At 37.0% G+C, this 15,540-nt stretch overlaps 1 protein-coding gene across 2 annotated transcripts in view; it reads left to right on the top strand.

Annotated features, from left to right (window-relative positions):
- RAPH1 (Ras association (RalGDS/AF-6) and pleckstrin homology domains 1) overlaps positions 1-15,540 on the top strand; it is an 84,885-nt gene that overhangs the window by 53,953 nt on the left and 15,392 nt on the right. For both annotated transcript variants that reach the window (XM_088058562.1, XM_088058561.1), the window contains 3 exons: positions 10,161-10,238; positions 11,589-11,748; positions 13,948-14,069. In XM_088058562.1, coding sequence (XP_087914688.1) covers positions 10,161-10,238; positions 11,589-11,748; positions 13,948-14,069 — 360 coding nt within the window. The remainder of the gene's footprint in view (positions 1-10,160; positions 10,239-11,588; positions 11,749-13,947; positions 14,070-15,540) is intronic.

Here is a 15,540-nt window from a genome sequence, read left to right as displayed (position 1 = left end):
TAATTCATGTTTTGGTTTTCCTGAATGTCATTGCTCTTCTTTTTAGTCTAGTGAAGTACTTGGGGCAGAAAAGTAGGTTAATTTGTTTGGCAAGATCAGGCATTTATATTGTCAGAGCTTTGATATGTATTTCAAATCCTTAGGAGGAAGAGTGGGCTATTTAGATCCTCTGAGTGGGCCATTGTGATTATACTGTCTAGAGAAAAATAATATTTATCTTCCCCTGAACAATGGAATATTCTAGGAGTAACATCTGTTTACCTCAAAGCTTGATGTATGAACTTATGTCTTTCTTAGAAATAGACTAAATGCTTTAAAACTAGATTGTGAAAGTAACACGTTGTTCTAAAATTAAATTTCAATTTACCTACTGGTTTGTGCATGCCACATATTTAAAAACTTCTATGTGCCTGTAGTTACTGTTTAGCTGAGCTATCATTTCTAGAACTTGGGCTTTCCTGTTGCTTTGCTACTTCCTCTTATCCTAACTTTTGGTCATGTGCAGTACTGCAGAATTTGTTATAGGGTAGGAAGAAGCCGTGCACAAAAAAATGTCTAGAAAAGAGCTGTTGTCTTCCTGTTTCTAGGCATGTTATCTCTGTGGCTCCAATTCACATAGGTAGTTGTCATTACGCTGGTGTCCATGTTTTACTGGCCAACCCCTATTCCTGTAAAATATCATTATCAAAGTTTCAAGTGGCTATTATGTTGTAAGAAGGATATGGCATTCCCATTTTTGGATAGAAGTTCCTTAGTGGAGAAAATGTATTTAAATGCAAGATAGCAGCAGCCAAGATGATCAAGATAGGACGAAGGTTAATTAGCCTACCTTGACCTTCCCTGTAGGAGAAATATTCTCCAGCAAATAGTATTTCCTTTAAGGAGAGATTCCATATCCTTTCTTGATCCTGCCATTATTGTTGACTTACAGGCTAAGACAGAAGGAGACTAAACCCTAAGGAAAATGCTGCAAGCATACATGGTAATGTTCCTTTTAGTGCATTGCTCCATTAACCAAGAAAGTGATGCATATTAATCAGAGTCCATGATGACTAACAAGAATTCTATGAAGAAACTCTTAAAATAATTTCTTTGAACTTGACAAATCCATAAAAACTGGATTTTTATGTATACTTTTGGAGTTCGGATTGAGCCAGTCATTTTATTCTGCAAGTTGTGTAGCAATATGTTGTAATGACGCTATCCTAAACTGACTCTGTGGGAAGCTACAGCCAATTCAGTATGAAGGTAAATAATTTTTAAATTTTTTAATTCGAGGTTTTATGAACCCTCAGCAGTGTGGCTTGAGCTAGGCAGCACTGCTATGCATCTAAAACATATGATGTAAATACAGACTAATTAATATGCAAGGAGAAAAATCTTCATTTACTCTGTAACAAACTGTATATTAGTGGCTAAATATCCAGGTGGAACTGTGGCTGGAGCCTGGGTTTAACTTCAAATGCTGTGAAGTCTTTCCTGAGGTGTACCTTTTAAAGCCTCCTTGGGATCCTTAATTGCTCATCCAGGCATGTGGCAGTCACATCGATCCTGCAGGAACTGTATTCACCAAGCTATTTGAGACTGCCTTGCATGAAGTTGTAGACATAGGCTCTTCATTTTTTTCAGACTATACCTTACTGTGGCACTGAAGAAGTGGGATTCTGTATTGGTAATTACTAAACAAAAATGTAATAGTCATGTATAGTTGTTATGCCTTGTTCTGTATAGCATTGAAACAAATGAAGCAAGTAAGGCTGAGACAATTGTAACCACATGGGACAAAAGTTGCGGTATGGTAGTGGTGCACAGGAGATTTACTTCATGCTCTTGTTTTAATGCTCTTGTTAAGTACCACAGTACTAGTCTAATTTCTGTAGCAGACTGGACTGTGTGGTTCTGCAAATCACTGCATGATGATGGTTTTGTTGCCTGTAGCAGGTGCTGGAGAAGATCATCACTCTGGGGTCTGTCATTAATTGATTTCTGTCTTTCTTTACTGGTTGCTTCCGCTCTACTGATTTTGCTTCCCATTTTGAAAACAGATGAAAGTTTATTTTCTGCTAATTTATCTTCCCAAGAGAAGCCACAAGGATTTGTAATTTTATGCTTTGTACTATACAAGAGAAGAGAGGCTTAAGTTCTTTAAAAAAAAAAACAAAACAACATGTATTTTAAGTCGGGTTGATTTATTGTTGTGGTAATATCTTCCTTGTTTAAGACTGAAGCAGCAGCCCATGTAGAAAGCATAAAACCAGGATGTCTCCCACATGACCAGTTTATAGTGGCTCTATGTTTGTGTAGTGGAAGTACAATGTTTAGTTATAGAAGACTGGACAGGATTTTGAAAAACATTTTCAGAGTGTATTTTCTTTCATAGCTCTAAATGTCTTTACAAGTAAGTTTTTTCTTGCAGAAAAGAAACCAATGGCAGGTAAGAAAAAGTTTTCTTAATTCTGTTGTGTGACATTTAGTATGGGAGAAGATTAAAATAGTGTCTTCTCTTAGCACAATTGTTTTTACATCAGTGTATCAGGCTCATCTTATTTGGGAATGTTCATGTTTTTATGGGAGGGGAAAAAAGTGATGATGTAGGGGTTTTTTCTTTAAAACTCTGCTTTGTCTTCTGTAATCAAGACACCATAAAATTACTATACTGACTTCCTTTGACTTACATTCTTTCTCTTTCTTTCTGCACAAGCACTCCTATTTGGACAGGGAAACCTCCCTTCTTCTGAGAAACATTGCAGGAAAGCCTTCTCATTTGCTGACCAAGGTGATGATGCTTCTTTCTACTGTATGTGACTATTTCTATGTAGAAAGAATGCTTTTGGTGTGTGCTATACTTCTCCACCCCTGCCCTTTCCAGGAACTTCTGTGTTTACTTACATTATTTTCCTGATTATCCAAGGTGCTTTTAAAGGGTGTGTTGTTTGTTTCTGCAGATTTATCAAAGTGTTCCAAGTTTTGACAAATACTTAATAGCCATATTAACAGGTAAAATGCCTTAACTGAGAAGGAAATTTACTGAGCTGGAAGTTCTTTTGTTCCTATTGCCATTCAAAAGTTTTAAAAAAAAAGAAATATCCTAGCTGTCAAAAGTATGTGGGAGTGTTTAGTAGTTTTAAAAGCCAAGAGTGGCCTTAAAATAGTTCTCTTGCTGTATCAAAGATGAACTAGTAAGGGATATTTTATAATGTTTTGAATGTTGACTGAATGTAATGTGGGGAGAATATCCTAGTAAGACAGTGGTCAAATGAGCGAGGTATGTACAAATCTTGATTATAAATTCATTTTCTTTCCAGGAAAGAGGTCAGTAATGTACAAACAGATCACAAATTGTCATTCAATTTGCTAAGAATTGTATCTTCTATATGTATTTCCTTTTGAAACTAGAGGACAAGGGATGGAGCAAGCTATAAATTGCTGATGAAAATACAGGGTGGAATGAAGGACAGATTCATGTAGCTCAGAACTTTGAATATTTGGTAGCTGAGGTGTATCAGATGTCTCTGATGCTAATACATACTGCAAAACCATTTCTGTGGGTATTTTTTTTTTTTAATTCACAGACATTCTAGTGGAGACACCTCAGGCAAGCCTGAAGTAACAAAATGCAATTTGGTGACCTCAAAACAATAAGGACAATGTTCACTGGTTGTCTGTATTTTGCAATAAAAGTTGAAAACTAGTTTACTGCTTTTTCTTAAATACCTTAATATTCTTCTCAAAATGCTCAGCATGTATCTTGACAACAAATTTTCAGGCTGTCTTCCAGAGGAGCACAAACAGCCAAAAGCAAGTAAATCTTCTGCTCTTGTGTTTGTTTTGCTTGAATTTTAAGTCCATACCTCTGCCTTGACCCACCCCCAAAACCACCCTTGGCCCTCCCTGCACTGCCCAACAAAGCAAACAGCCACCAAAATAGCAATTGGCTTGATTGCAAATAGATGAACAGCAGCTGTAGCACAAACAGAAACCACAATTTTCTTTCATCTCCATGTGTCTTCAGATCCTCCCTTCTGGTTGTTTATATGTGGGATTATGAGTGTTAGTTACCATACAGTAACTTAATTTTAAAAAGTGCATTAAATGATCCCTTTGTGTCATATGACCATGGAGTAGCTCCTGTCAGGCATTCTAATACACACCAAAGTTAAATGTTTGTATTTATAAATCTTTCTGTTGCCTAATCAGTCTTCATAGCTCTGATTCAGGTGCTTTTGGTGAGCCTTCTGATTTTCTGAGGCTAATGTTGGTCAGCTTGTGACTGTTTCAGTAGAGCTGTGCCTTCCACTTCTGACTCCTGAGCACACAGGCCTGGCGTGGAACTCTCTGGTTCCCTTCTGACCTCCTGCAAGCAGAAATGCCTTTAGCAAAATGATGAAATGGAAATCCACTTAGCTGCTTAGAGCTCTTGAGCTTGCTGTAACATTGGATAAGCCTCACTATGAGTGAAGCAGTCCCAGGAAATGGGGCATTTCTGTGTACCAAGGTGTTAGATCAGTTGACTGTAGGATCATATTGCAGGTCTGTGCTGGTATCCCTGGGGTGTCAACTGTTTCTTACTGTCTTTACCTGTTTCTGTTTCTTCCCCTTCCCTGGTATGTCTGTGTCTTATTGAGACTAGAACTATTTTTGTCCTCTGCTTATATAACTAATTGTAAAAATTCTAGCCATGGACTAGATCCCTTCTGCATTACAACCATGCACACACACGGTTCCTGTTGTAGCATAGGGCAGATCTCAGCATGGAAAATGATGTATTGGTTTTGGTGAGCTCTTCATTTTTAAATATAATTCCAGGTGTTACTGTTCACACAGCACTCAAACCTGTTTGAAAACAGAAGTGAAAGCATATGTGTAAAGTAAGTTATTGAATATTGAAAATAAAGCAATGTAGCTTTATTGTCAAATCTGCAAGCTTGTTTCCCTATGACTATTGAAAACTAAGCTTAGTACTGTGAAATTAGAATACATGCAGATAATTTTGAGAGAATATTCGGGACTCAAATACATCTCAGTTTTGGCCATGAAAATAGAAATGTAACTTGCTGGATTTTGAAGTGAGCATTTCTTCCACTGTTCTGATGCATGTGATGCTGAAACCACGTTCAGGAAGACAGATGATAGTGATTTAATGAAGTAATGATTCAAATAGTATGTTAGCATCTGGAGGGAAAGGAACCATGTTATACCCTTTCTTCCCAAATAGCAGGTAATGCATTTTTCTTTTCTTGTTGACCTGAAAGACAAAAATTCTTCTTATGGATGTTCATTCCCTCGCTTTGTAGATTTTGGTCCTGCACACTGTAATACCATCAGACTTTTAATTAAATCAGTTGTGCTGTTGGCTTCATGCATCTTAGGCCACTCTGATTCAGATGTGCTCCTTCTTGAATTAAGCATTTGTTTGATATATTTTTTTTTAATACAGTTTAAAAATACAGCAATTGACTTCTAATCTTTAAGGAATGTAAGGATCTAAAAGCTTTCTGAGGAAGTTATGATATCCTATGTAATTTTAATGTCACCTTTTATCTTTGTATTATGGTAATGATATATACTTTGTCATTATAATAAAAACATAATTTATATATTTTTAATAATAATCTATTGTAGCAGCATTGTTAGATAATCAGTGAGTGTTCTGAAATCTTTCTGTCCTGTTCTGCATATCCCTGGAGTGTTTTTGTCCAGCTAAAACTCCTTGCCAGTTGGTTGTAATGTCTCCTCTATTACACTGTAGTCATCTTTCCACTCTCAGACTTGGTGTGGTTTCTAGGGCCTGTTCTTCTACCTGGTTTGTTTGGGTTTCCTCCCCTTCCCTTTGCTGTTTCTCTCCTGGTCCCAAATCTCAGTTTGGTTTCTTGTATAACTGTTTGCCCTGGTGAGAAGCCTGGCCTAGAGCCGTTAATAGGCAGGTCCTGTTCAGAGGCAGATGGATGATGATGCAGTGCAGATGGTTGCTTCAAGGCATAAAGAGAGTGAAATTCCTTCGGATTTTTTATTTCATCACCACCAGATTTGTCAAATCTAGCCTGAGTAGCCTTTCAGGCAGACAGCATAATGCACGTCTCTGCTGATTAAGGTTGTGTTCTGCCATACCTTGAAGCATAACTTGAAAAGGGCACAAGTCTGCCTGGAGCCATTAACCAGTGGTGCACCTGAGAGGTCAATACCAGATGCAGGACTTTTCAGCATCTTCCTTAGTGATATGGGGCCTTCTGTGCCCTTACAGACTGCGGGGAAGAAGATCTCTTTCTGTGGGAAATTGTGACAAAAGCCAGTGTGACTTTGAGGTACATTTAAAATGTAGCTACTGCTTTCCGGTTTCCATTCAGAAGCCATCTTCTGTGTTTGAGTTAGTCTTCTAATAGCAAAAAGTTTGTGAATGGTGAACAAAGTAGAACTAAGGAAAAATATGGCACTATCCAAGTGTAGTAACATTATAATATCTTAGACTTTTTCAATATTCTTTGAAATAGGTGCAACGTTTTCCATAACCAAATGTAATCTTAGGTCAAAACTTTAAAATGCAGCTGTAACAATTGTCCCAGAATAGTCCTGTTAAGTGAGGAATTTGTTGCAATTTGATGGTGATGCATGTTGCTATTATAAGAGAATATGCTTTCCTGATAGAGGTGGAAATGACTCTTCATTATGTTTTGTGATTTTATAAAGTGTGTGTGTGTGTGTGTGTGTGTGTATGTATCTCCTTGGTGTGTTTCCAAGGTTTGCCTGTGCCTGTAAAGGCAGTCTAACCAGGGAATGGGTTCTGCTGAATCTTGCCTGCCTCCAGATCAGTCTGTGGTGGAGCTGTGTGTGTGGCCCCAGCAGGGCTGTGAGAGCTCTGGGAGCAGTAATGCTGTGCAGGGGACAGGTGTGTGCCCATGGCAGGGCTGTGAGAGCTCTGGGAGCAGTAATGCTGTGCAGGGGACAGGTGTGTGCCCGTGGCAGGGCTGTGAGAGCTCTGGGAGCAGTAATGCTGTGCAGGGGACAGGTGTGTGCCCATGGCAGGGCTGTGAGAGCTGTGGGAGCAGTAATGCTGTGCAGGGGACAGGTGTGTGCCCATGGCAGGGCTGTGAGAGCTCTGGGAGCAGTAATGCTGTGCAGGGGACAGGTGTGTGCCCATGGCAGGGCTGTGAGAGCTCTGGGAGCAGTAATGCTGTGCAGGGGACAGGTGTGTGCCCGTGGCAGGGGCTGACATTGTCTGTGCCACCTGTGAAGCCGTGACAGCGCAGCAGTCCTGCTATTTACCTGCATCTTTTTAACCCTTTAGCAACTCCTAGCACTGCTGCCAGTATTTGTTAGCAAAGGGGAAATAAATACTGAAGTTAGATGTGGCCCTGTTAGCTGGTGGCAGTAAATAGTTTACATTTGCAATCAGGTATTTTTGCCATCTGTCAGCTGTCTCCCTTTGCAGTGAAAAGGGCTGTTTGCTTATTAGTACAAGCTGATGGACTGCACATGCTTCCTCCTGAATAGAAGCTGTGCTGCTTTCATGTACAGGGGGAAGAGAGAGCCTCTGGTTGTGTCTAAGTGCTGTTCTTGGATGGCTTTGATGGGCAGGGGACTGTTTTCTTGGGCCATTAGGAGAGAAACAGAATACATGGTTGTGAGTTTTGGGGAGTTGTTAAATTATTTGATTAAGGAATAATAGTTCTTTCTCCTTCTCCTATGAAACATCATTTGCCACATCAGCAGTGATGCAGCAGTGGCCTGAGCTTAGTTTATTACTGCCCAAAGTAGCTCAAAATCTTTGACTAGTATAGGCTTTCAGAAATTTCAAATTCTTGCTTTCTTTTCCTCGCTGTGTTTTCCAGTTAGGAAATGCAGACCTCATTTTATGATTTTTCACTGGTTGAAACCAATTCTTATTTTGATAATTGCAATTCTGTTTTGTTTTGTTTTTAATTTAAACTGATTTTGTTAAACTCTAATAAAGTATAAGGAATCCTAATCTCTGGACCCACATTAAATTCAGTAGGAGATGAAAAGTAATTGGTACACATTAAAATAGTAAGTCTTTAAAATCCTCTTTGGTCTACATATTTATCTGTTTTCAAAAACATTTTAGGGAATGATGGATTATAAACTTTGAGGTCACCAAATATATTTTAGCTGTATTGGCACACGTATATGATAGACCACAGCTGCTTGTTGCTGGCCCTGGTGTTGCTGCCTGTGCAGTGTGGCAGGCAGGTGCTCCTGGTGCTTTGCACTGGTGTACAGTGAAATGGGCTGGAAAATTGTGCTGATTTGGTTTATAAGCAGCTTTTCAAAACGATGAATTACAGTTTCTCCAAATATATGATAAAATGAGTCTTTTGCTTTTGCTGATTTCATGATGAACACATGCATGGCATCACTTTTAGGAACTGAGAAGTCTTTCACAGAATCACTGAACAAGCTCAGTTGGAAGGGACCCACAAGGGTCATTGAGTCCAACTGGTGGCCCTGCACAGGACATCCCCAAGAGTCACCCCATGTGCCTGAGAGTTGTCCAAGTGCTTCTTGTGCTCTGTCAGGCTTGGTGCTGTGAAGCCTCAGTTTTTACTAACAATTTATTTCTACACATTGAAATGGTTAATGTTAAGGAATAGGAAGAATAAGATTCTGTTATCATGGCATGTTTTTTTTTTCTTAGAATGCTAATCTGTTGTAACCTTCCTAAGCTATAGGACACCATTGCTATTGTGAAAAAAAAGCTGTGGTTCCCTGTAGACTAATAAAAGCAATGTTCCTGGGTAAGTCAGTGCCCAGATAAGGTTTCAGGCTCACATTATTTCTGCTCATGTCAACTTACTAGTTCTTTATTGAAAAGAATTATGTTTCTCACAAGGCAGTATGCTGTTCTGTCTAGCTGATGTTTTTTTCTGGTGCACAGGATGGTCACAGATGTGAAGGACCAAAGCTACTAAGAGTGGAATAAATAACAAGGGAATGTTCTTTAGCAGCTGGTATGAATATTAGTAATTTATTGAGAAGTGAAAACATTAAACTCTGTGGATTTCAGAATAGCTGAATCTTTCTTTTTACCAGAAAAACAGCCATCTAAACATGTGGTAAAGAAACTGACTTACATTCATAGAAGAAAACAATAGAGAACTAGATGCTTATAGCATGCTGAATGTTGTGATGGGATGTGGTACTTTGGCTCTGGGAAAAACATTAATTATCCTTTCTTAAGGATACTGAATATTTTGGAAGGGATTTGTGTGGGTTTTAATAGACTTCTTGGTGCTAGAGGTTTTAAAGTACTTATGATGGTTTTAGATATTAATCACAGTGAAGATCTACAGTTTAGGATTTTAAAAGTCTGAAAACTGCGTCTGTCATTTTCAAAACAGTGGTCGCTTTTTTAGCGCATGTTTCAAGTGCAACTTCAACAGAAATGTCTATAATCTCCAGAATTCAAAAATCTTTATTACTAGTCTTAAAAAGACAGTTTTCTTTAGCATCAGCAAATAGATTTAAGCTACCTGAATTTTTAATGCATTTCCAATTGTAATAAAAATAGATTATGTAGATTATGCAGAAGAGCAAAATAATGCTTATTTGCTATTTTTAAACCAAGGAGAAATACAGCTTGGATTTAGTAAAGACAAAGGGAGTTTTCAAATCTCTTGCTCCAAATGGATTTGACATTTTAAAATCTTTCAAACTAATGCATGTAGTATGGAATCCTAATTATGGGAATTTTTTCAATCATTTCTGTGTGCTGTTAAATTCAGATACTTCTTGCCATGCTAGCTGTGTTTTGTGTTGATCAACCAAAATTTATTGGGTGTATTCCTTTGTATACTCTTGTTGAATATGTATTGTCCCAACCTACTGTAAATATATAATGTGGTAAAATATTTGGTAGCATAAGGCTATTTACAGTACAGGAGAACAGTGAAATGCCAAATGTCTAAACAGAATATATACCTCCAGTATGTTCCTTTGGAGTTTATGGCAGTGGTATCTCTAAATTAGAAACACTTTATGTCTTAAAAAGTAATAGTTTTCATCATCACTAAGAAATAGTTGGAGATTTATAGGTGAGCAAATCAGCATTTCAGTTCATGTTTCAAAGTGTAGTAGCCTCAAACATAAACCCACTGAAACCTGACTGAAGTTTGTGTTAACTGGAATTGTGTGTTGTGTCCCCCTAGGAGGAACAGGCTGCTAAACTGAAAGCTGAGAAGATTAGGGTTGCATTAGAGAAGATTAAAGAAGCACAAGTGAAAAAGGTAAGTTAGTTATACCAATTTATTAGATACTTTATTTTTTTTTTTCCACTTGGAAAATGCAGGCAAACTTCATTTGTGTCTATTATCCTTAAGTTGCCCTTTATAAAATAGGAGCACTATAGTGTTCTAATCTTCAGTGGTAATGTGCTTTCCCATCTAGATTGAACCTAATCAGGAAAATCAATAACATTGTATTTTTCTAAAGGAATAACTTGTTTTTCAGCTAGTGCTCATTGGGAAGATTTTACCAACTTCCAACCAGAACTGAAATGAGGGTCCAGCCTCCTGAGATTGTTCTAGTATATTCTTCAGTCACATGTTTAAAATTTGTGCCTGTTTTCTTCACAGCCTTTTCTTCACAAGCCTTTTCCCATTATGCATAGCAGGATTTGCCAGTGCTAAGTGGAAGAGAAGTATTCCAGGCTAAAGACAGTGATTACCAAATGGAGAAAGTCTACTGCTACTACGTGATGTTCTCTCAAAGAATATAGAGTGCCCTTAAAATTTAGCGTTTTTATTTTATGACGGGAGTTTTTCAGTAGCTTAAAATGCCTTTTGCATTAACTGTTTGTAGATCAAAAGCCAAAAAACTGTCTTGGCTAGAAGATGGGAATTAATGAGTCAACCAGTGCATTAGAGCTAGTAGGTTTTATGTTTTCCGGCTGAACAAGATGTAAAAATGGAAATAATAATGATTAGCAAAAAAAACCCCCAAAATCTATTGTCTTAAGTATTTTTATTGGTAAAATTGGTTAAAAGTATTGGTTAAAAAAAAAGGCTGGATTTCTGTTTCTGGACAGTGACCTCTTTAAAATGCCTATGAAAAGCCACTGTGTTTTAAAAGCAGATTTTTTCACACTACTGTTTCATATTCCCCAGAAAAGTAAGGTTTAATATTAGAAAATACTGTAGGAAGCAGGCAGAAAGCTTAAACTTGCAAATCTGAAAAATTCTGATTCTTTGTAAGCTTGTGCAGAGCTCTATATATATATATCTATGTTTGCTCCACCTAGATGTTGTCTGAAAGACACTTTATTATCAGAACAGGACACTTCAGCAGGAAGGATTTTTCTTCCTTCTTAACACACAACTGAAGGACTTTCTCATTCTGTTGGAAAGACCTTTATATTTACTTTCTTGTGCTGAAAGAGAACAGTATCTTGTTAAGTGTCCTTGATACAAATATCTAGCCATCATTTCTGACTTCTTACATTTTGAGGGAGTGTTTTGATTGAATTTTATGCTACTGTAAGAAAACCTTAGAAGAATAAACAATATCTTAGAAACATTTTTATTTGAAGTGTGGTAGATTAATCCTTCTTTTTTTTTTCTTAATTTTCTGCTTAACAGTTGGTGATCAGAGTCCATATGTCTGATGACAGCTCAAAAACGATGATGGTAGATGAGAGGCAAACAGTGAGACAAGTATTAGACAATCTCATGGACAAATCACATTGTGGCTACAGTTTAGACTGGTCATTGGTGGAAACCATTTCTGAATTGCAAATGGGTAAGTAATTAAAGTATTTCTAATATTAATTGATGCAGCAGTAGCCTACATCCTCAGAATGATTTAAATACTTGTCTTCATAATGTTCATTATCCTGTTCATTAATGTAGTAAATGCTAATTCATGTAATAAAGCTCATGATTGACCTTGTTTCAGAATGATCTGAAAATTATTTCTTCTTTTATATTAAAAGCATGGGTAAATTCTGTGGTGTGATAATAGAAGTCTTACTAATGTGTGGTCACTGAACCTCTTGAACAGAAGAAAGAAGTAAGGGATAAAAAAGTTATTGTGCTTCTTCCTCTTTGTAAATAGTATTTTCAATTGAACCTAATAACTCATATTGCATAAAGCTATCTACATTTTTTCCCTGTTAAATATTTTAATGCAATTAGCAGTATTCCTCTAAAAGTAGTTAAAGCTTCTTTGTACATCATTGCACATACCACATTGCTTATTTAGCCAAAGGATATAGCATCAAAATGGAAAATAAGGGGAATGGTACGGTGCATCTTATCCATTGACTTTGATTAAAGAAAAACACAGAACTGATGCCAAATACCTTGATTTCAAGCTACAATGAAAGTCATTGTTTCCTCTGTCTTTTGGTGAAACCTTGTCTATATTAGGTAGTGTAGCATGCCAAATGGTTGTTGTGGCCTGACAGGGTATTCTTTAAATCTTCTACCTATCACGTGAAAACTGACATCTTACAAGGCTCAGGAACTTAAAAGTTTAATAAACTGTGTTCTTGTCATGAGAGTTGATACAGTTTGAAAGCTATCCAGTTTCACTAATAAAGCTGTAGTGAGATGTAAACTTTTGTATCATAGTCATCTGAAGCTTTTTTGTTTTATTCTTCTGTTAGGTAATGACTTTTTTACTTTATTGGAAGGCAACTGCTGCTGTGTTGTTGTAGAGCTTGATGGAAGTAATGAATTGTAACTCAGAAGCTTCTTAGACTGAACTCAGAGACCGCAGTAATGTGTTGTCATCTGACACTCACTGCAGATGACATTTTGTTGAATTCACACTAACATGTTGAGATGTCATCTGAGTCTTCATTAGCAATAGCTTCTAGGTTGTGATCAGCCATATATACACTCTGTAAGAATGTGGAGGAATTGATTTTGTGGGAAAAAATCATGTTCTACTTCCAGGTGCAATTGAAAGGTCAAGCAGGTCCCAGAGGATTCTGAAAAAGTTAATTTCCTGAAATGCCACTGTGTAACCTGTATGAAGAAGGAACAAATTGTAAACAGCTAGATTCTACTTCAGTGTGTTTGAAAGGATGAGGAAGTTGGTCTAGTGGTTTCCCAAAGATTTCTTCTTATTTACTTTGCAATGAGGATTTTCAGCTATTTTCTACCATTTCAGTAAATTTTCCTCTTTACTGTGTTCTCTTTTGCCTATTTTCAGTATTCTGAAGTGTTAGTATTAGGCACTAATGGTAACTTTTTCAATGGAGAGTCAAAGCTCAGGGCTTTGACTGAGAACCAAAGCTCTCAGAAGCTGTTGTTGATATGATACATCATTTATTGGGCAACTCATTTATTGAGATTATAGGAAGTAGACAGTATCAGTTTTCAGACTTCTTTACAATACCACTACTAGCCATGGGTATTCTGCATTTCAGAAGCATTTTGTTTTCCTTCTGATCATTGCCCACTACTTTTTGATACTTTATGAGTGAGATAGTTATTTGGGATGTAGAAACAAGTTTTGTGCCAAAAAACCTGCCCAATCCACTCTTCCGGGAATTATGTAGACCAGAAAACACATAAATGTGATAACCTTCTTATTTGTCCTCATAAACTTTGAAATGTTATCGTTTGAGTCTGCAGTGTTCCTGTGGGATGGTAGGCCTTCTCAGATAAAAAAAATAAAAACATTTAATCTGTTGATGGAACTATAAGCTTGAAGATAAGGGAAGTCCATGTTGAGTCACTGGATGTAAAAAAATTAAACCAGGCATGTCTGGAAGTGGACTAAGTTCTTTTAGTCTCTTAGCATAGCTAAAACTTATTTCCCATTGTAGTAGATCTTGAACTCTATTTCATATATTTCATATATGTTAATAATTATATTAACATATATTTCTTTGCATATATGCCTTGTCTCTTGTAAATTACTACAGATTAGTTTCTACCACAAAATGCAACAGATTCCAATGTATTTGCTCACTTGTTATTGCTGCAGAAAGAATCTTTGAAGATCATGAAAATTTAGTTGAAAATCTCCTGAACTGGACAAGAGATAGTCAAAACAAACTAATGTTTGTGGAACGTATAGAGAAATACGCACTTTTCAAGAATCCACAGGTAAGCCTGAGATTTGTGCTGAGTGTGTGTGTTGGCTGATTGCAGTTCCTTGCTTTTTTGGTAGCATTCATTTCCATACTTTCATTTTGGTACTTGTGTATGTGTTAAAATGCCAGGCAACTTTACGCTTGACTACATACATTCGTAGTGCTGTTGGCACAAAGTCAATCCCTAAGAGACAACCATGAGCTGAAGCAATCTGTTTGCTAATGTGTTTGTGAATAATTTTAATGCACATGAAGCCAGGCAATTTCCAGGGATTTACACCCATACTTAGTGCTGCTCAATTATGTAAATATGCAAGAAAGGTGTTGACAGATATTGCTAATAGTAATGTCTCTCCACTGTGCACTGTGCTGGCAAGAAGGGGAAGACAAAATCTAGGAGAATAGCTACTCCATGGTCAGATGGCAAGTGAAGAGTGTGTGTACCTTCCTGTGGAAGTTGTGACCTGCCTATTTTCACCTGTGTTTCCTGCTCCATGGCTAGGAAACTAAAAGCCCTTTTTCCTCTCAAGTGGTCTCAAAGACCTTTCTTCTCTCAAATGGTAACTACAGACCTGGTGTCTGGCAGCACTTCAGTATTGCAGGGGAGTGGAGGAAAAGAAACAGAAAAGCAGAAGGCTTTTTTCTCTTTGAAGAATTTGCATTGAAAATTCAATTGATCTCTGTCTTAACTCATATTTAATTTATTTCCTTGTGAGCTGATAGAATATTTTTATATCCGAATAGCATCTATTTCTAATTTATTGGTTTTATACTTGGTATCAGTTTTGCATGTTCATCCTATGGGACATCAGTTTACTTGATTTTATTTATTTTTAAGATCTAAAAACCAGGTCTTATGCAAGTGCTTTGCACTGAAGCACTGAAACTCTACATTCTTTTTAAAAGTTTGTAGATTATAAGTTTACTATCAGTACATATAGTAGGCACTGTCACCGGAGTGAGGTACCATTCAGCATAAACCAAATATTTCTCCTTGCTTAACTTGCAAAACTTTGTGAATATTTGGATTTTTTCCAGTATTAGAGCTAGGGGTTAGATGTTTTTCATTGTCCCAGTCTTTTCTAAACTGAGCAAGAGTAATAACTTACTTAATAAGAAATGGTGCCTGTGCATAATTAAGTTCCTTTTAAGAAGTCAAGTATTTTATTTAGTAATTCTTTCTGAAAATAAATATTTTTCTTCAGCAAAACTCAGACCAAGGTGGAAAGAAGTACATTGCTTCTATGTGTGCTTCTTTGAACACAGAAATAACGACAGTATGTAACAGATCTCTGGGGTTTTTTTTATTTTTATTGTGGTATTTACAAGTTCATAGTATTTTTATTTCTGGAGCATTGTAACAGAGAGCTGTTTGATCTGTGGAACAGCAGGATGATGTTGTTATGAGGCTGTTAGGTAAGAGCTTAGGCTGCTTGATATTTCTGGTAAAGGTGATTATAAATTACTTCAATGTATTGTTTGGC

The sequence above is a fragment of the Pseudopodoces humilis genome, chromosome 8, assembly GCF_049639895.1.
Source record: "Pseudopodoces humilis isolate 2021_Gansu_Grassland_sample_001 chromosome 8, ASM4963989v1, whole genome shotgun sequence".
Lineage (NCBI taxonomy): Eukaryota > Metazoa > Chordata > Aves > Passeriformes > Paridae > Pseudopodoces > Pseudopodoces humilis.
This window is presented reverse-complemented; position numbering and strand designations above follow the sequence as displayed.